This window comes from Portunus trituberculatus, chromosome 39 (assembly GCF_017591435.1).
Source record: "Portunus trituberculatus isolate SZX2019 chromosome 39, ASM1759143v1, whole genome shotgun sequence".
Classification (NCBI taxonomy): Eukaryota; Metazoa; Arthropoda; class Malacostraca; order Decapoda; family Portunidae; genus Portunus; species Portunus trituberculatus.
The window spans coordinates 18,008,795-18,031,294 of NC_059293.1; the positions used below are offsets into that span (position 1 = coordinate 18,008,795).

Sequence of the window (22,500 nt, forward strand, 5' to 3'; positions counted from 1 at the left end):
ACAAATACGAAGAATAGATGAATAGAAATAAAAATCCAGCCAGCCAAATAAATGTAAGTAAAGAAAATGAATATCCATCAGTCTTTCGTGAAGGGATAATTTATCACAACACTTTCTGCATTACATTACAAGACTTTTTCTTATGGAAGAGGGAAACCAACCAAGGGCAACAAAAGATTAAAAAAAATAATGATAAAAATGGCCCACTTCAAATGCTAGATCCCTTAAAGACTGGTGAAGAAATATAAATAAAAGAAATAGCCAAAATTCAGGAACAAATATCTTGAAACACACACACGCACTTACAAAAATAGAATGTAAATACGATGAATATGAAAAAGCTCGCATGCCAAGATAACAAAGAGGAGAACCACAGTGCAGCCATTATAATCACAGCCAGAGGAGGGGAGGGAAGGGAGGAGGAAGGAGGAGGGATAGAGAGACCAGAGGGGAGAGGAAGAAGGAAGAAGAGAGAGGTAAGAGGAGGGGGGGAGGCAATAATAACACTTCATGCCGTGTGTTGCGAAAGAAGAAAGAATGATATGTGTGTGTGTGTGTGTGTGTGTGTGTGTGTGTGTGTGTGTGTGTGTGTGTGTGTGTGTATAAAAAATAGCACGTCAGATTTCACTACTGGTGCTCATGGCGTGACGTGTGACGCAAGTCTTGACGGTGACGCAACGCCCCTGCAAGGCCATATGTCATTAGTTTCTTTTCTCTCTCTCTCTCTCTCTCTCTCTCTCTCTCTCTCTCTCTCCATTTTTTTTTTAGCGTGTACATTTAGGGGATTGGTGTCATGTGTATATGTGTGCGTCTCTCTCTCTCTCTCTCTCTCTCTCTCTCTCTCTCTCTCTCTCTCTCTCTCTCTCTCTCTCTCTCTCTCTCTCAAAAGTTTGTAATGGAGGGAAAAGTTTCAAAATGGAATGTTTATGGAGTTTATTAGTTCCAGAGACGACTGTGTAATCTACTTTGTATAACTGAAGGAGTGATAATTAAAAGTTTAGGTCGTAGAAAGGTGAAGTACACACACACACACACACACACACACACACACACACACACACACACACACACACACACACACACACACACACACACACACACACACACACACACAAGGATACCGAGCACTCTTATTCTTCTGCACTCGGCGACATATGACTCTGGTTTGGAGGTGCCTTACATCAGTCAATTAATCTATCAATTCTTTTTATTCTAATGTGTCTTGTTAGGGGAGTCATAAAACCCTTGAACCAGTTTGATGATCGGGGTGTCTGTATGTTCCTCTTGTTCTTCAGTTTGGTATTAACATGTCTTAAAACCCATGAGTCAGTCTATTAATTAATGTATGTCTTTCTCTTCTTTTTTTCCCTCTTGTTCTTACGTGTGTAAAATTAATGTTTTCTTTTATTATTTATTTATTTATCTATACCATATAGGTTTTCACGGGAATTTCGGGGCTAAGGGGGATACGTTATGGGGTACCTCCTATCTCAAAGCCCACCCGCTAGGAAACCGTTGCCTCGAGTGACGAAGCCCAACCTACATTCGGACCGTGGACAGGATTCAAACCCATGCGCTTGGAGATCCCTCGCACCCCAAAGCACGCACTGTATCACGGCGGCTGATCCAATATTCAGTTTATGTTCTTGTGTCTTTCGTTGCGGTGTCTTTGAGAATTTTTAAGACATCTCTTCTATAGTATTCTTTCCTTTACTTAAGTCTGTCTGTAGGAAGAACATTAAAAAGTGCATTTGGTCTTGAAATCTCGAAAGAAAAAGGATTATCTACAGCTTCAGTACAATGACGCTTTTAGATATTCATTCTGCCTACTGTTTACTCATTTTTTACACCTTTACAAACTCATATGGGAGATTGAAAGAGTGAGGACTGTGGCCATTAATCTTCTGACCTCTAATCGTACACAAATCTCAAGGTAAAATATTGTGTCCCAGTATTGAAGGGGTTAATGGGGAGACAAATAAGGCTCTTTTTTTTTTTCTTGAATATATTTATAATTTTTGTGAACCCGTATGCATAAAATAGATCCATAAATACATGAGTGGTAACCTATTTAATTCTTAGTCTATTAGTTATTTTTGCATTTTGTTTGTTCATTCTTGTGTTTTTTGCTTCATTTTTTGCTTCATTTTTCAACTTTATCCATTTATCTTGATGTCTGTCCTTCGCTTCAGTTGTCACCGTGTCCTTCCTTCCCTGGCAGAGGAAGTGGGAGGAAAAAATGTCACTTGTGAAAGAAAATGGGAATGTGTTGGTGATTTATTTGTCTCAAGTAAAGGAAAAAAAGATAATGAGATGAAGTTTTGGTGGCAATTATTTTCTCTCCGTCTCGCCCCGTCTCTCCGTCTCGCCCCGTCTCTCTCTCTCTCTCTCTCTCTCTCTCTCTCTCTCTCTCTCTCTCTCTCTCTCTCTCTCTCTCTCTCTCTCTCTCTCTCTCTATGCAAAATATAATCAAACAAGTCTAGCACCATTTCAAGAATAGCCTTCTGGCGACGTAACTAGAGAGAGAGAGAGAGAGAGAGAGAGAGAGAGAGAGAGAGAGAGAGAGAGAGAGAGAAACACCCGTCACCACTCCTGACATTATAGTCTTTGTTGGATTCTTAGGCGGAGAGAGAGAGAGAGAGAGAGAGAGAGAGAGAGAGAGAGAGAGAGAGAGAGAGAGATCAGACGGAGTGATATTGATCGAGGAAAGTGTCTTAATGTAGGTCACAGTGAAATGGTGTCCCTTAAAATATGTATCTACTCTCATTTCCTCCTTCACTCGTTCTCTTCACTCACATCTGGCTCTTACTCACTTCCTACACTGAGTCGACCCCGTGTTAGATAGTTTAGCGTTTAGTTCATACGTGTGGCCATCACCAGCACTGCAATCATCACGGGTTTCATTGTTAGAAGACAGTTGTAATGTGTGTGTGCGTCCGTCAGCGCCGCCTGGTAGACTGCAGTGCGCTTCGTGTTGGCAATTTGGCAGTCCCCGCACGTGTTCGTCAGGGAGTTTGTGACTTTCTCCTCCTGTCGTGAGAGAGAGAGAGAGAGAGAGAGAGAGAGAGAGAGAGAGAGAGAGAGAGAGAGAGAGAAGTTGGCGATTTCACAAAACAATAGACGAAAAAACAGGTATCTTGTGATCTCTTTAAGTAATTGTTGTTACTACTACTACTACTACTACTACTACTACTACTACTACTACTACTACTACTACTACTACTACTACTACTACCAAGACGACCACCACAACCACGACCAAACAGTAAACCAGCATAATATGGAAAAATACCAACAGCATATCATAAGATCAACCAATAAACAATAGACAAGAAAAGTGCTGAATTGTAGAAAAGGTAAGAGAAATTGAATAGATGAGAGAGAGAGAGAGAGAGAGAGAGAGAGAGAGAGAGAGAGAGAGAGAGAGAGAGAGAGAGAGAGGAGGGGGGAGCAGGAGGAGGTGTAGGTGATAGCAAATGTGTGGGAATTCCCTCGAGAACAAGCTAGCAGGGGTCTTTACCGGCCTGGGAGAGAGGGGGAGAGGGAGAGAGAGAGAGGAGGGGGAGCCGCCGCAAAGGTCAGCCGTGTCATCCTCGTCCCGTGTGGCAGTCGGTGACCCTCCTCCTCCTCCTCCTCCTCCTCCTCCTCCTCCTCCTCCTCCTCCTCCTCCTCCTCCTCCTTTGCCTTCATCGGTTTCTGTTTCGCGTTTTCATATTTTTTTCTTGGCTTTCGTTGTTATAATTTTGTTCTTGTTCTTGCTCCTCCTCCTCCTCCTCCTCCTCCTCCTTCTCTTCCTCTTCCTCTTCCTCTTCCTCTTCCTCTTCTTCTTCTAATTCGTTCTCACCTTCCTTGTCCTCATTATCTTTATCGTCCTCTTCCTTTTTTGTATCCTTTTCGATTTCCTCCTCCTCCTCCTCTTCCCGTGTGTGTGTGTGTGTGTGTGTGTGTGTGTGTGTGTGTGTGTGGTGAAGGAAATAATGAAAAGAGCAAGAACTTCGTAGTGAAATGCCTGCACCAAGTTTCCGACAGCCACATCCGGAGCCAGGGAGTGTTGGTGATGTCTGTGTTGTGGTGGTGGTGGTGGTGGTGGTGGTGGTGGTAGTGGTGGCCGTGGTGATGGTTGTGTTGTTTTCTTGTTGTGATGATTAGGAGGAGGAGGAGGAGGAGGAGGAGGAGGAGGAGGGGGAGGAAGAAAAAGGAGACAGGATGAATTGATATTGTTACCATCTCTTGCACTACTACTACTACTACTACTACTACGACTACTACTACTACTACTACTACTACTACTACTACTACTACTACTACTACTACTACTACTACTACTACTACCACCCATAATCCCTTCATGACAAGGCAACGAAACGAAAACTCCTGAAATTCCTGTAAACTCGTGGAAGCGCCCTCGTGTCACCTCCTCAGCTCCCTCCACCTCCTTCACCGCCTCCGTCAGACACCAATAACTTAGTGTGAAGTCCGCGGTCTTGTGCCTTGAAATATTCATCGTAGTCTTGCAAGTGGCGTGTGAAGGGAGGAGGAGGTGGAGGGAGGAGGGTGACTTGGGGTAAGGGGGCGTTAGGGGGGCGGCGTCCCTCACTTTGGTGCGCAATAAAGTAGTCTTACAAATCGGTCTGAATCTGTTTGCGGTTCATATATTAAGTCTTCCTCGTTGAATTTAGTATCGTTAGCAAATATTGGCGCGTCTTGCGAGGAGGAGGAGTAAGAAGGAGGAGGAGGGGAAGGAGAAGGAGGAGAAGAAGAAGAGGAGGAGGAGAGGGAGAAGAGGAGGATGAGAAGGAGAAGAGGAGGATGAAGAGGAGGAGGAGAAGGAGAAGGAGAAGAAAAAGATGAAGACGAGGAGGAGAGATGAAGGAGGTGAATGATGAAGGGTAAGAAGGTAAAGAGAAAGAAGGAGAAAAAGAAAAGCAAGATTACAGAAGGATGAGGATGAAAATAGTAAAAAAGGGGAAGACGAACAACAACAAGAAAACAAGAAAAGAGAAACAGAAGAAGAAGAAGAAGATGAAAGAGGTAAAGAAAATCACGTCGTTGCTGTGTGTGTGTGTGTGTGTGTGTGTGTGTGTGTGTGTGTGTGTGTGTGTGTGTGTGTGTGTGTGTGTGTGTGTGTGTGTGTGTGTGTGTGTGTGAGTATTGGCAAGGTAATGATTAAACGCGAGACAAATTTTACTACTCTCATTCTCCTCCTCGTGAATATATATCAGCCATTCCTTTTGAGCCGTGGCGTGACAGAGAGGTCTTGGCAACGGGAGCGATTATACCACATTCCAAAGCCTCTCTCTCTCTCTCTCTCTCTCTCTCTCTCTCTCTCTCTCTCTCTCTCTCTCTCTCTCTCTCTCTCTCTCTCTCTCTCTCTCTCTCTCTCTCTCTCTCTCTCTCTCTCCAGTATTCAGGTTCGTATTTTCAAACACTTCTGCTCTTCAAGTCCACTATTTCAAAAGGCTTTATTTAAATTGACACGAGTTTTTTAGGGTGTTTTTACGTTTCTAGAGGCAGAGTGACAAGATTTCTGCATTATTAACGGGAGAAACACTCTTGAAAACCCCGCGTGCCGTCCGTGTGGCCTTGGAAAACTGTCGTGGTGAGAGAATAAAGCGTTTCTGAATACGGATCTCAGAAATGCATAACTCTCTCTCTCTCTCTCTCTCTCTCTCTCTCTCTCTCTCTCTCTCTCTCTCTCTCTCTCTCTCTCAGCACTATTTTCAAAGCCAACAAAGATGATTAGCCAGGTTCTTAAGATCGTTTCCCCCGTTTATAATGTAGAAGTCTTGTTTTATCTGTCACCAGGACCACTAAAACACATAAAATAACTCGTGTAACTTCAACTAGAGCCTTTAGAATATAGTGATTGAGAAGGATGGTTTCAAAATAGTGATAGTAAATTATTCTTTTTACTTCATCTTCCTCCTCCTCTTCCTCTTCTTCTTCTTCTTCTTCTTCTTCTTCTTCTTCTTTTCCTTCTTCTCTTCCTTCTTCTCTTCCTTCCTCCTCCTCCTCCTCCTCCTCCTCCTCCTCCTCCTCCTCCTCCTCCTCCTCCTCCTCCTCCTCCCTCCCTCACCTCGTTTCCTTATCGCCACTAGAAGCATTGACCTTAATCTACCTGACCTTCCCCTCTCTTTCCCCTCTCTCTCCCTCTCTTCCCCTCACTCTCCCTCACCTCCCATCACCACCAACCCTTCCTTAGTCTTCAGCTTACATGTCATCTCACACACACACACACACACACACACACACACACACACACACACACACACACACACACACACACACACACACACACACACACACACACACACACACGGTAAGTAGGTAGGTAAGAAATAGATATCATAACCTCTAATTCAGAAGCTTTTACTTTCCTGCACCTTTACTGAGTACTTACAAGACTTCCTCCTCCTCCTCCTCCTCCTCCTCCTCACAGCTCAAGCGCTCTCCTAAAACTTACCTTTATACACCTTGAGATTAACCGCCACACGCTTCATGACTCTTGAAGGAGGAAGAGGAGTAAGAAAAAGAAGAAGAAGAAGCCACAGGAGCAACTGGAAGCAACTGTGTGGATAAAACTGTGAGTGTTGCGAGTGTGTTACAGCAGCCTATCTGTGTTCCCATCTTTACTACGTCATCCAGAAGCGAGAGGCAGAGGGAGATAAGGAGTAAAAAGAGGAGTAAATGAGAGAAGTGACGGGAGACAGCGAATAAGGAAGGGAGGGACTTTAAGAGGGAGGGAAAAGAATAGAAGGAGAGAGGAGATAAAAGCAAGGGGAGGGATGGAGGGAAGGTGAGGGAGAGAGGACGAGGATGAGGAAGTGAGAGAATTACGAGAGGTAAAAAAATATATTAAAGCAAGGAGATAGAGGAAGGAAGAAAGGAAGGAAGGAAGGAGGAAACAAGAGTGTAATAGGAAGATAAGGAGATAAAACAGGGAAGAAGAACTAATACTTGATGTAATAAGGAGGAGGAGGAGGAGGAAGAAGAAGAAGAGGAAGAGGAAGAAGAAGAAGAAGAAGAAGAAGAAGAAGAAGAAGAAGAAGAAGGAGGAGGAGGAGGAGGAGGAGAAGAGGAGGAGGAGGAGGAGGAGGAGGAGGAGGAGGAGGAGGAGGAGGAAGAACCACCACCACCACCATGTCAAATATACAAAATAAGTCAAAACAAAGAAAAAAATAGAAAATAAATAAACTTCATATATTACGAGTCAAGTTTAAGAGAGAGAGAGAGAGAGAGAGAGAGAGAGAGAGAGAGAGAGAGAGAGGGGGTTCTGGTATTTTTCTCACCTGTATCAGAGCACCTCTTACCTGGCTGAGAAGAAGAGGCATTTATGTAGTCAGGTGTGCGCTCAGGTGTGTGATGAAGCTGTAGTGTAGTGTTGGGAGAAATGTGGTATGTAAAGGTAGGACAGGTGTGTGTGTGTGTGTGTGTGTGTGTGTGTGTGTGTGTGTGTGTGTGTGTGTGTGTGTGTGTGGTACATAACGAAGAGAGTAAAAGGAAAAGAAAAAATCTTAGCAATAAGAAAAGTCAGAGAGAGAGAGAGAGAGAGAGAGAGAGAGAGAGAGAGAGAGAGAAAATTACATGGTTTACAGGTTGGTGCCACGTAAAGACTCCATTCCCTGCATCAATATCTTGCGTCACTCCGTACACGCCACTACATTATGCACCACCCTGTAAGCCTTGCAAGGTTACGAGGGAGACTCATAGAGGAACCATCAAAGTAGTAGTAGTAGTAGTAGTAGTAGTAGTAGTAGTAGTAGTAATGACAATAATAATAGTAATAATAGCAGTAGCAGTGTCATTGTTGATAATAATAATGGCAATAATGATCTATTACTACTACTGCTACTACTACTGCTACTGCTACTGCTACTGCTACTGCTACTGCTACTGCTACTGCTACTGCTACTACTACTACTACTACTACTACTACTATCACCACCACCACCACCTTTAACTACATAGGTAACTTCAATACCACTAGAATCAACTATAAGTAACCACCACCACCACCACCACCAACAACAACAACAACAACAACAACAACAAATATAATAGCTCTAATAATAATTGTAAAGGTAACAATGGCGCAGGTTAATGAGAGGTAGGAGAGGCATTACGCGGGGCAGGTGGAGTGCACGTTAATTAGCGATGTAAGGTGACCCTGGGCAGGTAAGGGAAGGTGTGCGCCCACTAATGCTACCTGCTGACCTTGTGTGTGTGTGTGTGTGTGTGTGTGTGTGTGTGTGTGTGTGTGTGTGTGTGTGTGTGTGTGCGTGTTGTATAGTGAGTGTACTTAGCATTATATATTCATGTTTCGTGTTTGTGCGTGAGCGTGTGTGTGCATGCGTGCGTTCGTGCGGGGGCGGGGGGGAAGGGAGTTAGTTTCGAGGCTTTGTGTGGCGTGGAAGGACGAGCAAAGAAAAGTCACTATCGATCAGGTAGAAGAGGCGCGTTCCAAGGCCGCCGACTGCTTAATTAATGTGGGATTCAAGGTGACGTGACAGCCCTGCCCCATCTTACCTTACCCCGCCTTACCTTACCTCACCTCACCTCACCTCGTCCTTCCCTACCCTCCCCAAGTCACTACCCCAGTAATGTTAGGAGGGATTGAAGTAGGAAGCGTAAAGTTTAAACGAGTGAAGCCAACGATGCCATTTCACGAGCTTGGAGGTGGAGGTTGATGTGTGTGGTGGTGGTGGTGGTGATGGGTGGTGGTAGTGAGGGTGGAGGGCAGTGGATGACCTTGTTGAGGGTGGTGACTCACTTATCAGACGCCTCATCAGTGTTACCCTTCACCTGCACACGCATCTCCTCCTCCTCCTCCTCCTCCTCCCCTTTTTCATCCGTGTCATTGCCATTATGCCTCCCCTCGTCCTTCCTTCTTTCCTTCATTCCTTCCCTATATCACGCCCTCTTTTATGTCTCTTTCCTCTCTATTTCTGTCTCTTCTCTTCGTTCTTCTTCATCTTCCCTTCACTTTTATTAATCTAGCTTTCTTCCATTGCTTTCCTATTTCGGTCCCTCTTTTATTCCTTTTTCCTCTTCTACTCTTCTTTCCATCTCATAATAGTCTCTCCGCTTCTCTTTATCTTCCTCCCACTTTATTTCATCTAACTTTCTTCCATTGCTTTTCTCTGCTTCTTTTTTTGTTGTGTTTTTCTAAGCCACTACTTGTATCTTGCCTTGTGGGAGCCAATACGTGTGTTACTATTCGGTGAGTGGTGATAATATAATATGAAGACTGCTAAAGGTCACTTGTCTTACACAAATCAAGACCTGAACTCTTCACACACCTACCATCTGCCGCTGCTGTCCATGAATTTAGTGACCTTTAAAAGACACGCAAAAACTTACCCACAACTATAAATCTTAACCAGAAACACACCAAAAGTATTTTAGAGCGCACAATAAGCATGATGAAATATTACAGACCACTCCAGAATATAATCAAACGCCTTAGAATTTTCTTAAACACCACAAAATATACTTAAAACGTCATTAAGTATTCTCAGACTCTCCCAAAACTTATAAAAGTATTTCAAACATAGTAAACGTGTTAAACATGGGTAGAATTTATAAAAACGACCCAGCACACCCTTAAAACACAACAGAACACTTCAAAACATAACAAAAAACATCCAATCATCCAGAAATACACCACGACACTTCAAAATCTATCTAGAATGCACTCAAACACACCAAAATATACAAAAAACACTTCAAAACCCAACCAGAACACACTTGACACTCTAGAAACCACAAAAAACTCATCCAATCACCCCAAACAGCAACAAAACACCCAGCTATACTCAAAATACACTAAACCAGTCCTCCTCTTCCTTTATGTTCTTGGGCTGTGTCACCAAGCACCAGGAAAGAAAGAGATGATCGCTTTTACTCGCCGGGAGGTTTCATAAGGGCGTTGCATCAGAATACTTACTACCAGTTCTCGGAAGCCTGAGGTCACAAGTCACTGTGTATTTGAGTTCGTCCTTCACCCTGAACCGGATCTATTTATCGACGAGTGAGAGAATCAAGTCAGTTAGTCAGTCAGTCATTGGGAGTTTATTCATCTGTCACGAGGATTTTGTTACGTGACATTATGTGACGACGTGACTTTTGCTCCTGTCTGTGTGTGTGTGTGTGTGTGTGTGGTGTTTTGACTGAGTGTGTGGCTTTGATGGTATTAGTGAGCGGTTGGTGTTGTTTTCCTTGTTTTGTCTTGTTGATTTGCTTTCTTGTTGGTGTTGTTTTAAGTTACCTCCTTCTGCTTCTCATCTTGTTCTTCTCCTCATTCCCCCCTTCCCCTCTTCCTCCTCCTCCTTCTCGTCTTTCTTAGCCACTCTTGTTCTTGTTACTATTCTTGTTCTTATTAGTTTCTGTCTCTCCTTGTTATTGTTCTTATGTTTTTGTGCTTGTTCTTCTTCTCTTCATTCTCCTCGGGGTAAGTTAAGTCAAGCTCAACTAATGACGTGTATTAAGTGTGTTCAAGCCAACTATGACATTGCAAGCCTAATGTCGTCAGGTGAGGAGGAGAATGACGTTTTGTAACACCAGGAGGAGGAGGAGGAGGAGGAGGAGGAGGAGGAGGAGGAGGAGGAGGAGGAGGAGGAGATATTGACGTGACCTTTCGTAATGCTGAAAAAAGAAAGACAGGGATAGAAAAAAAAAAGAGGAAGGCGAGAGGCGAGGCAAGGCAAGGCTAGTCGAGGCATGTTTGTGAACGCGAGTCAAGCGGCCGAGAGAGGTGGGTGTCCGGTACAAAGGTCACGGTCACGGCGAGGACGGACGGGTGACCAAGCGAGCAGGGAGGCAGAGAGAGAGAGAGAGAGAGAGAGAGAGAGAGAGAGAGAGAGAGAGAGAGAGAGAGAGAGAGAGAGAGAGAGAGAGGGAGGGAGGGAGGGAGGGAGGGAATGATTGGTGAGGGAAGGAAGGGTAGTCAAAGATGCAAGAAAGCAAATTAACAGGAGAGGTAGGGAAGTAAGCAGGGTGGCAGGGAGAGAGAGAGAGAGAGAGAGAGAGAGAGAGAGAGAGAGAGAGAGAGAGAGAGAGAGAGAGAATTGATGGTGAGGGAAGCAGGCAGAGAAAGAGAGAAGCAGCCAAGGAAACAAGAAAGATTAAAAAAAGAGGTAGAGAAAGAAGAGAGAGAGAGAGAGAGAGAGAGAGAGAGAGAGAGAGAGAGAGAGAAGGAAAGCAGCAAACAAGCAGGCAGAGAAACAGGCAATGATTTAAAGAAACAGAGAGAGAGAAGCGAAAATATATAGAGAGAAGCAGGGTAAAAGTAGGTAGGGAGGGTGCATGGTAAGAGAAACAAGCAGGGAAGCAGGTAGAGAGGTAGGCAGGGTAGAGAGAGAAAGAGAGAGAATCCTACAAATAAGCATGCAAATGTTAAAAGAAAAATACGTCAAAGTAAATATAAATAAGCAGTAAGGCAAGCAGGCGGGCTGGAGAGGCGGGAGAGAGGGAGGGAAGGGAAAACAAATAGAGATAAACAAAATAAGAAGTAATATTAGCCGTTCCTTCTTCCCTCCCCCCCACCTTCCTCCCATGTTGTGTCTTGCTTTATCTCTTCATCAACATGCAGTCACTCACTCACTCACTCACTCACTCACTCACTCACTCACTCACTCACTCACTTCATATCTTATTCATGGGTTTTTCTTCATTCCTGTCCTTACTCAACCTTTTTTTCTTACTCTGAGTTTACTGCAGAGTTATTAACGTCACCTGTTTTCGCTTCCAGTTGAAAGCAAGTTGTAAGTAACATTGAACATTAGTAACACGAGTCTTATGCTCTTATGCATGTAACACCACTAATAACATCGGTCATAACAAGCGGTCATCAGTTGAGATCGTAAGTAAGAAGGGTCGTAACACTGATCATAGTATTGTTCGTAACTCAGACCACTCACGAGGAAAAAAAACTCCTCGTAACTCACAATTGTCGTAAGTAAGTCGTGACTCACAGTGGTCACAAATCACGCTGCTCGTAATTTACACCGTCGGATTTTGCGTGACATGAAAGACGGTTCTGTGTTGCGAGTTGCGTCATCATAACACACACACACACACACACACACACACACACACACACACACACACACACACACACACACACACACACACACACACACACACACACACACACACACACACACACACACACACACACACACACACACACACACACACACACACACATTTTCCTTAAAGGTTATCATATTAATGCATGAGTTGATATATTTTTGGAGTAAAAGAGAGAGAGAGAGAGAGAGAGAGAGAGAGAGAGAGAGAGAGAGAAGCTAATCAACGTTTTTCTTTTACACCTGAATCATTTTCTATTCCGCTCACGTTCACCTCGCGTCCGCTTCAGGGAAGGTGGCTTTAGACGAGGAGGAGAAGAAGAAGAGGAGGAGGACGAAGAGGAGAGGAGGAGGAGGAGGAGGAGGAGGAGGAGGAGGAGGAGGTGAAAAGGAAGAGTGACTGGAGGAAGAATAAGCAGAAGCAAGGGAGGAGGAGGTAAAAGAAAATTGTGAGGGAAGTGGGAGGAGGAAATGAAAGGGAAGAGTGACAGGAAGAGAGAGAGAGAGAGAGAGAGAGAGAGAGAGAGAGAGAGAGAGAGAGAGAGAGAGAGAGAGAGAAACACAAGGAGGAGGAGGAGGAGGAGGAGAAAGAAAGAAAAAGAGTGAGGAAACTAATTACACCTCCTATCTTTCTCTCTGTCTCTCTCCTCCATGACCACCACCACCACCACCACCTTTACAAGAACAAAAATAAATGAACAAATCAGTAAATAACATCAACATTCACCTGTCTAGTCCTCCTCCTCCTCCTCCTCCTCCTCCTCCTGAGTTGAGCGGCCAGCGCCCCCAGAAACCCACTCATAAGTCTTCTGTGGGCGGGAAAGGGGGAGGGTAGGAGGAGTTGCATCTTTGACATTTGCCACGCCCTTGTATACGTTTTCTTTCTGCTCATTGAACTGCTAGACGATAATGTGAATAGAAAACGGATATACAGCGCTTCTTTGCCACTTTGTCATTCATATTTGCATTAAACCCTCGAGTAACCGTGACGTGTTTCCATATTCATTCTACTTACTATTTGGTGATTTTATACAGCTTCAGAAACTCATGTAGGGGTATTGAAATAGTGAAGACTGTGGCCTTTAATGTTCTGCCCTCCATAGACCCTTCCTAACTTCAATAAAATGGCCTAATCGTACACAAATCTCAAGGTAAAAAAAGTAAATGTGTCCCAGTATTAAAACGGTAAAGAGATAACTGACTCTTTAGTGGCGCTGAGATTGAAGTAGAGTCAGTCTTGGGTGTAATATTATAAATTGTAGTAAAAAATCTAATGTCTCTACGTAACTCCTTGCTTCAGTCTCACCAGAACTGTTTTCAAAGGCCACGGAGATGAATGGTCTGGTTTTGATGTGTGTTTTCATGTTCTAAGGGTCTAATTTCCTCTTTTTGCTCTACTGTATGACCTGGACTAAAGAACAGATATTAGTAGATAAATGGAGGAAACTCGCTTATTAATTTCTTAAGTTCTGATTGCTTCCTGCTCATCACTCTCTCTCTCTCTCTCTCTCTCTCTCTCTCTCTCTCTCTCTCTCAGTAAAACACTCAAAATTAGAGAAAATAAAGAAATAAAGCTGTATAACGTCTCTCTCTCTCTCTCTCTCTCTCTCTCTCTCTCTCTCTCTCTCTCTCTCTCTCTCTCTCTCTCTCTCTCTCTCTCTCTCTCTCTCTCTCTCTCTCTCTCTCTCTCTCTCTGGAGGTGCTCACGAGGCGCTGGTAAAGAGGTGGACAGGTTCTCGGTAGTGCGACCTTATTATGAATCCTTAATTGTTCCGGGAAAGGTGTGTGACTGTGTTCTTTGTTTTGTTTCTTCGTTAAGTGCTGGACATGTGGTAGCGGTGAATTATTAGTTATTTCCTGGTATCCTCTCTCTCTCTCTCTCTCTCTCTCTCTCTCTCTCTCTCTCTCTCTCTCTCTCTCTCTCTCTCTCTCTCTCTCTCTCTCTCTCTCTCTCTTGCTCTTACACTCCAAAAGAACGATGGAAAAATCAAAAGAAAGGAAAATAATTGAAAAGTAGAAAAGGGAGAAGGGAAAAATGGCAACCAAAGCGAAAAAGAAAGAAAGAAAGAGAAAGAAACCGAAATAAGAAAATACAAGAAAGGAAGGAAAAGAGAAAGAAACACACACACACACACACACACACACACACACACACACACACACACACACACACACACACACAGACAGAGCTCATCCCGCGCGTGGCCTAATCAACCAATTATCCCCATCGCATAAAGTTCATTAATGCAAGTCAGGGCGGCACGTCAAGGGATTAATGACACTCATATGACCGGATTCATTTGCTTTCAGGGGCGATGGTGATGATACTCGCACTAAAAAGGAGGGTTTGGGGAAAAAAGAGAGGTGTCATTGATAATCGCTTTTTGTACAGGTGAGAAATTGATTGACAGGTGAACGGATTGACAGATTGACAGGTGGAATAAAGAAAGTAATTATTTAAAGGTGATATCCACACACGAAAAAGGTAAAATATACTAATAGACAGGTAATCGCCTTTTGTGCAGGTGAGAAATTGACAGACAGGTGAGGAGATTGACAGGTAACATAAAGAAAGGTGACTAAAAAATTATATCCATACACGAAAAGGTAAATGAACTGATAGGCAGGTAAATAGATGGACAGGTAATGGCTTTTGTACAGGTGTGAAATTGGCAGACAGGTGAACAGATTGACAGATTGACAGGTAAAATCAAGAATGCAGGTATTTAAAGGTGATATCCGCACACGAAAAGGTATAATAAAGTAATAGACAGGTAAACAGATAAACAGATAATCGTTTTTTTATACAGGTGAGAAATAGATAGACAAGTGAACGGATTGACAGATTGACAGGTGAAATAAAGAAAGGCAATGATTTAAAAAGGATAACAGCACACGAAAAGGTAAAAAATAAACTAATAGCCAGGTAAATAGATGGACAGGTGAGACATTGAGACAGTTGAAATAAGGAAAGCAATGAATTAAAGATGACATCACACGAAAAGGTAAAAGGAAAAAAAACTAATAGGTGAATAGATAAACATAATAAATAAGAATGACAGCAAAAACAGACAGATGTACTTTTTTTTTCTTACCACGTAGAACACAATACTTTAAATCAAACAAGTGGAGTCTTTTAGTGGAGTGTTGTGTGGAGTAAGTTTCCGCCGGAGTTCAGCAAGAGGGAGGGAGTGAGAGGAGGAGTGCCGGCGCTTCAGAATGGATATTACGGCTCTTGTGGGATCCAATGGTGCTTAAGGAAGATTTAGGAGTGTGTTAAGGGATTCGATTCTTTACGTAAAGGAGAATTTTCACCTTTAAAAGAAAAATTTGAGGTATTAGTGATGATGGTGGTGGTGGCGATAATAGTGGTGGTGGTAGTATACATTTGTGGTTAAGCTAGATTCTCTCTCTCTCTCTCTCTCTCTCTCTCTCTCTCTCTCTCTCTCTCTCTCTCTCTCTCTCTCTCTCTCTCTCTCTCTCTCTCTCTCTCTCTCTCTCTCTCTCTCTCTCTCTCTCTTCTCTTCACCTCTCTTCTTCCCTATCCTCTCCATTCCTATTACCACCACCACCATCACCACCGCCACCACCACCACCACCACCACCACCACCACCACCACCACCACCACCACCACCACGCCGCCGCCTCCGCCTTCGCCGCCCAGCTGATCCCAGGCGGCCGCGCAGCCTCACACTTCTGGCTCATCACGTGGAAAAATGATCGTCATCTTCTTACCTGGCGGGGATGAAGCGCGGAACACCTGAGGGCCTCCCTTGCCTGCCCGCCGTGTATAATACTCGTACCTTGAACTCTTCCTTCCTTCCTTCCTTCCTTCCTTCCTTCCTTCCTTCCTTCCTTCTTTCTCTTCTTTCTTTCTTTCTTTCTTTCTTTCTTTCTTCCTTCCTGCCTTCCTTCCTTTTTTTCTTTCTTTCTTTCTTTCTTTCTTTCTTTCTTTTCCTTCCTTCGTTCCTTCCTTCATTCATTCATTCATTTCTTTCTTTCTTTTCTTTCTTTTCCTTCCTTCCTTCCTTCCTTCCTTCCTTCCTTCCTTCCTTCCTTCCTTCCTTCCTCCTCCTCCTCCTCCTCCCTCCCTCCCTCCCTCCCTTTTTTGTGTTCTCGGTGTATTATAGAGAGAGAGAGAGAGAGAGAGAGAGAGAGAGAGAGAGAGAGAGAGAGAGAGAGAGAGAGACAGACAGACAGACAGACAGACAGACAGACAGACAGACAGACAGACAAACAGACATTGTGTGTGTGTGTGTGTGTGTGTGTGTTCAGATTCAGTGGTTATATTCACGTTATGGTACGTTTATGAGGAAAAAAGTTGGATCAGAGAGAGAGAGAGAGAGAGAGAGAGAGAGAGTTTTCCAATAGTTATGAATAAAATCACCACAAATACTGGTTTATATTGTCACGTGTATAGTGTCTGTCTGTATGTATGTATGTATGGTGGTGTATTATTTATGTGTATGGCCTTTCTGTTATGTCTGTATGTTTGCTTGTTTATGCTCTATCTTCTATGTGTAAATATATACATGGCTACACTGTGCTGGGCTATGTATTCATCGTTGTGTTAGTTGTGTCTATAATCGTTAACTATCACCAATGTTTTGATTTAAGTATCCTTTTTTCTATGTTTATAAAGTCTTCATCTGCTTTTGCTCTGCCGTGGTACAGTGGAACCATGCGTGGTTTGGTCTCCGAGGGGTCTCCAAGCGCTCGTGTTCGAATCCTGTCCACGGTCCGAGTGTAGGTTGGGCTTCCTCACTCGGGGCAACGGTTTCGTAGCGGATGGGCTTTGAGATAGGAGGTACCCCAAAAAGTATCCCCTTTAGCCCAGAAATTGCCGTGAAAAACCCACATGGTATAAATGAAAAAAAAAAAAAAAGGAGTTTCTATAGGTACAGGTTTCTACAGGGTAGTGTGCTCTGTGTTCCGTCAGTGTTCCTGTCATCAATGTTATACTCAGATGGAAGCATTTTTAGTGTTACGTCTTTGTTATGTTTCAAAAAAGAGAGATTTCAAGAGATTTCTCATATTTTGAACTATACTTTGAGGACTAGCTGCTTAAATTTTTTTTTTTTTAAGCTTATTTATCGTCCAAACCATACGGAGATAAAATTCCATGCTTGTTTGTTATCTCGAGTGTTACAGCCATACGTTTAACTCAGCTATTTCTTTAGCTAATTGTTATGTATCGAACCATTCATAAGTATATAGAATGATAGAATGTTCATTATCATGTGTATTGTAACTATGCATTAAATCATATACCCTTTTTGTTCAGCTTATTTGTTATGCTATATAGAGCCATACAGAAGAAAATACTAAAATCTTTCTTTGTTATGAGTATTACTATTACAATCATCCATGTAACTCACCTTCTTTTTTTCAAGCATACAGAAGAAACTACTAAAATGTCTCTTTGTTATGAGTATTACAATCATTCATTAAACTTGCTAAACTTTTTTTTATTCCTTCAGTACTGGAACGCATTTTTACCATGAGTTTTGGGTACGATTAAACAATTTTTATTAACATTAGGAAGAATCTATGGAGGTCAGAAGATTAATGGCTAGAGTCTTCATAAATTTAATCCCCACATAACAATCTGAAACTATAGAATCACCAAATAGTAAGCAGAATGAATATGAAAACGTCTCATGGTACTGAAGAGGTTGGCGCTACAATAAGAAACTGCTAAAAACCTTCTTTGTTATGAGTATTACAACCTTCCATTAAACTCACCTGTCTCTCTTTCTCTCCCGCCAGCCCGAGTGGTAGCGAGCTGCGTAACGTGCCGGAGGTGATGGAGTACCTGGTGACGGAGGGGACCTGTAAGTGTGGCCTTCAGTGTCCACTTAGGGTCGAACACACCTTCAACTTCGATCCCAAGGTAAGTGCACCGCCCCTGGGTCACGTACCATTGTTATTTTACATTGTACCGCCTCTAGATGCTGTACCCGTTATTCCTAGACACCGTTTCTCCTTCTCTTACACTCAACATTTTTTTATACACTGTACCGTTTAAATTCCATCTCTTCCCTCCCATTCTCTCGTCTCTTTTCTTCTCCTCCCATTCTCCTCCATCACTTTAATCCGTGTCTTCCTATCTCTCTTCTCTTTCTTTCTCTCTCCTCCAACACTCATCGCATCCCTGCCTCTCTCTCTCTCTCTCTCTCTCTCTCTCTCTCTCTCTCTCTCTCTCTCTCTCTCTCTCTCTCTCTCTCTCTCTCTCTCTCTCTCTCTCTCTCTCTCTCTCTCTCTCTCTCTCTCTCTCTCTCGTCGTCTCGCTGCAAATAACAAGATACTGCCATGAAGACTGGAGAATGTGTGAGGTGGGATGGTGAGCAAAGCTGGTAAGGGGATTTGGTGGCATTACAGCGTGCAGGGATAGAGGAAGAGCACAGTGCGGCAGGAGTCCTCAGCCTCCCAGTGCACAGTCCCTCAGTCTCCAGTACTCAGTCCCCAACACGAGTGCCTGAAATGTGCGAAGAGGGCTGGAAGTAATGTTAGTCAGTACAGATGTGATTGTGAAGATGTTGTTAGTGTTTTGTTTGGTGTTTATGTGTGTGTGTGTGTGTGTGTGTGTGTGTGTGTGTGTGTGTGTGTGTGTGTGTGTGTGTGTGTGTGTGTGTGTGTGTGTGTGCGCGCATGTATCTCCTCCTTTGGCTGATAGATAAATTCACTGACCTTAGCTGGAGTCAGAGAGAGAGAGAGAGAGAGAATATGGATACACACACAAGCAAGCAATATAGACACAAAACCCAAACTACACACACACACACACACACACACACACACACACACACACACACACACACACACACACACACACACACACACACACACGTACCTACACCAACAAACTCAAACCCTGGCCGGCCGCTACTCCTACTCAATAGTGGCGAGGCTCCTGCTTGGCGGTTATTGCTTGGCCTGGGGCGGGGCGGGGCGGGGGAGCGCTGGGGAGCAAGAGAGAGAGAGAGAGAGAGAGAGAGAGAGAGAGAGAGAGAGAGAGAGAGAGCCGGGGAAACGAGTCTAGGAGGGAAGCAGAAGGGGGTACAGCAGCAGCAGCAGGAGGAGGAGGAGGAGGAGGAGGAGGTACCGCCAGCCTGCAACAAGATGACCTGCCGTCTGTCTGATGGGAAATGTATCGAACTTGCAGTGTAATTAAAGGCCGATTTACCTGACGAACCCCGTGATCCCAGCGAAGTCCCCTGGTCCTCCTCCTCCTCCTCCTCCTCCTCCTCCTCCTCCTCCTCCTCCTCCTCCTCCTCCTCCTCAAGCTGCTGCAGTCCTTTACGGGAGGTTGTATACGTGCACGATACATGCTTCTGTGTGTGTGTGTGTGTGTGTGTGTGTGTGTGTGTGTGTGTGTGTGTGTGTGTGTGTGTGTGTGGTGCCTTTGAGTTTTTATTCCCAAGCTCATATTTCGTCACATGTTTATGATTTTGTTTTGCGAAGGAGGAGGAAGAAAGAGAGAGAGAGAGAAGTGGAGGAGGAGGAGGAGGAGGAGGAGAAAAGTGTTATGCGTGTCTGTAAAGTGCGGAGGAGTACTGGACGGCGTGGCGTGAAGCTCAGAGAGAGAGAGAGAGAGAGAGAGAGAGAGAGAGAGAGAGAGAGAGAGAGAGAGAGAGAGAGAGAGAGAAGAGGAGGAGGAAGAGTAGTAGGAGTAAGAGAAGGTGGAAGGAGAGGAGGGAGAGCTCGGGGAAGGGAGACACAGGACCAGGGAGCCAGAGGGAGCCAGACGGGGACGGGGGCGCAGAAGGGGGGGGCTGGCTCTTCTGCTTGCCGGCAACAAAGGGCGCGAGTTGCTGGTTACCATGGGAACGAGAGCCGCCGGTGCCTGCCTGCCGATACCTTCAAACGCAGTCCATTGTGCCGCAGCTGACACCCTCCCCCCTCCCCCATTCCTCTACTGCCCCTCCTACACCCACTCCTCCAGGAACTCCCCCCATCTCCTCCTCTCCTGCGCTTCCTCCAAAACTCCCCTCCTCCTCCTCCTCCTCCTCCTCCTCCTCCTCCTCCTCCTCCTCCTCCTCCTCCTCCTCCTCCTGATGCTTCCACGCCGCTCTACGTTACTACACTATACTACAGACGGAGGGAACGGGTGGGTGGGGGAGTTGCTTGGATAAATCGTGCTGTGAGTGAGTGTGAGAGTGGCGGGGGTGGCAGTGGTGGAGGGTTAAATAGATGTTTACAAACACTCTCATTAGAAAGTCACACCGCCTTAATTTACTTGACTGCATAAAGTCCTTTGGCGGTGGTGGTGGTGGCGGTGGTGGTGGTGGTGGTGGTGGTGGTGGTGGTGGTGGTGGTGGTGTTACTATAATGTTATTTTGTGCGTGATGTTGTTATTAGTTTTGTTATTATTGTTATTGTTGTTGTTGTTGATTTTGCTGTTTTCATATTCATTATCATTACTGTCACCATCACCACCACGACCACTATCACTAATATGACATAATATAACCATAACCTCACCTCACCTCACCTCACCTCACCTCAGCTAACTTAACCTAACCTAACCTGAACCTCGCCTTGCTTAACCTAACCTAACCTAATTACCTCACCTCACCTCACCTAACCTAACCTAACCTAACCTAACCTAACCTAACCTAACCTAACCTAACCTAACCTCACCTAACCTAACCTAACCTCACCTAACCTTACCTTACCTCACCTCACCACTCAACACCATTACCTTTTAACACTCAACGCTTCACATCTCTTGCCTCAGATTAAGGCAGAATAACTTATCACGGAGGAGTCTCGTGAAGGCCAGCCAATCTTTAACTCTTCTCCCTTCCTTTGTGTTCCCTTGGGCATGTCCTGGCTGACGTTTTCTTTCCCATTACCTGCGAGTCTCATTAGCCGTACCTTTCCCGCCGCGGCTTCTGAACGGGGAGATGAGAAGAGACGAGATGAGACAAGAGATATTAGGTTCACTTGTTGATAGAAAGGATTTAGATGTGTATTGTGAGATGGTTTGTAGAGTGGCCCTCTCTCTCTCTCTCTCTCTCTCTCTCTCTCTCTCTCTCTCTCTCTCTCTCTCTCTCTCTCTCGTTCGCTGTCTGCTATAAATTAATGGATTTCAAATAGCATACACTGAGTTGTCCTTTGTATAGAGTACCTTCATTCTCTCTCTCTCTCTCTCTCTCTCTCTCTCTCTCTCTCTCTCTCTCTCTCTCTCTCTCTCTCTCTCTCTCTCTCTCTCTCTCTCTCTCTCTCTCTCGCAGGCGGAGCAAGACTCCCAAATAGTCAGTTTTGAAACAAAGGAAGGGCCATCTTGCCTTTGTCCTGTTGCCAGCTAGGAGTAAAAGGAGGGAGGGGGACGCCGGTCAGGGGGCCTCGGGATGTGCTGGCAGTAATTTCCGGGGGCGTGCGATCCCCTACCCCCCCTTCACACACACACACACACACACACACACACACACACACACACACACACACATAAATGCGAGTACATACATACACACACTTCTCGCCCTCTCCCTTCCTCTCCCTCTCTCTCTCCCTCTCCCTCTCCCTCTCCCTCTCCATCTCCCTCTCTCTCTCCTCTCACTTCCCTGTTGCTGTGCTCGTATTTGGGGAAAAAACGGCAACTTATGTACAATACTAACGGAAGGTGATGACTGTGTGTGTGTGTGTGTGTGTGTGTGTGTGTGTGTGTGTGTGTGTGTGTGTGTGTGTGTGTGTGTGTGTGTGTGTGTGTGTGTGTGTGTGTGTGTGTGTTGCTGGGCTGGACCATTTGTGTGTGTGTGTGTGTGTGTGTGTGTGTGTGTGTGTGTGTGTGTGTGTGTGTGTGTGTGCGTACGGCTACTGATTTATCTACGCCCTGTGACGGTCTATTTGTATGTGTGTGTGTGTGTGTGTGTGTGTGTGTGTGTGTGTGTGTGTGTCTTTGTTATAAACGCTCCAACGTGATATTTTTTCCTACAGCTACAATCACCACACTCACAAAACCACGCAATGCACTCCACACTAAACATCACTTGGGAAGATAAAAAAATACTCGTAAAGATAGACAAGAAAGAAAAAATCAGACAGTCAATTAAAGATCACACAGGTGTAATCCCAGGGAGGTGGCGTGGGTGATGAGGTGACGAGGGGTAGATACATCTTATCTTGGGCTTGTATTCTCAAACTTTTCTGTGCTTCACTTTCACGTATTGGAAAGGCTTTATTCAGATTTATACGAGCTTTTTTTAATGTGTTTATACGGTTCTCGAGGCAGATTGACAAGATATCTAATTTACCAACTGGAGAAACACTCTTGAAAACACCGCTAATCATCTCTGTGGCCTTGCAAAATAGTCGTGGTGAGAGAGCAAAGCGTTTCTGAATGCGGATCTTGTGTCTTGGCTGGACATCTGACACAAAGGAACACAGGGACAAAGAAGGCTTGTG

General features: G+C 44.5%; 1 protein-coding gene across 1 annotated transcript in view; it reads left to right on the plus strand.

The window, feature by feature from the left end:
- The window catches only part of LOC123515706 (nuclear receptor coactivator 6-like), a 189,662-nt gene that overhangs the window by 90,123 nt on the left and 77,039 nt on the right, over positions 1 to 22,500 (plus strand). Inside the window, 1 exon segment of the mRNA XM_045274529.1 lies at positions 17,860 to 17,983. Coding sequence (XP_045130464.1) covers positions 17,860 to 17,983 — 124 coding nt within the window.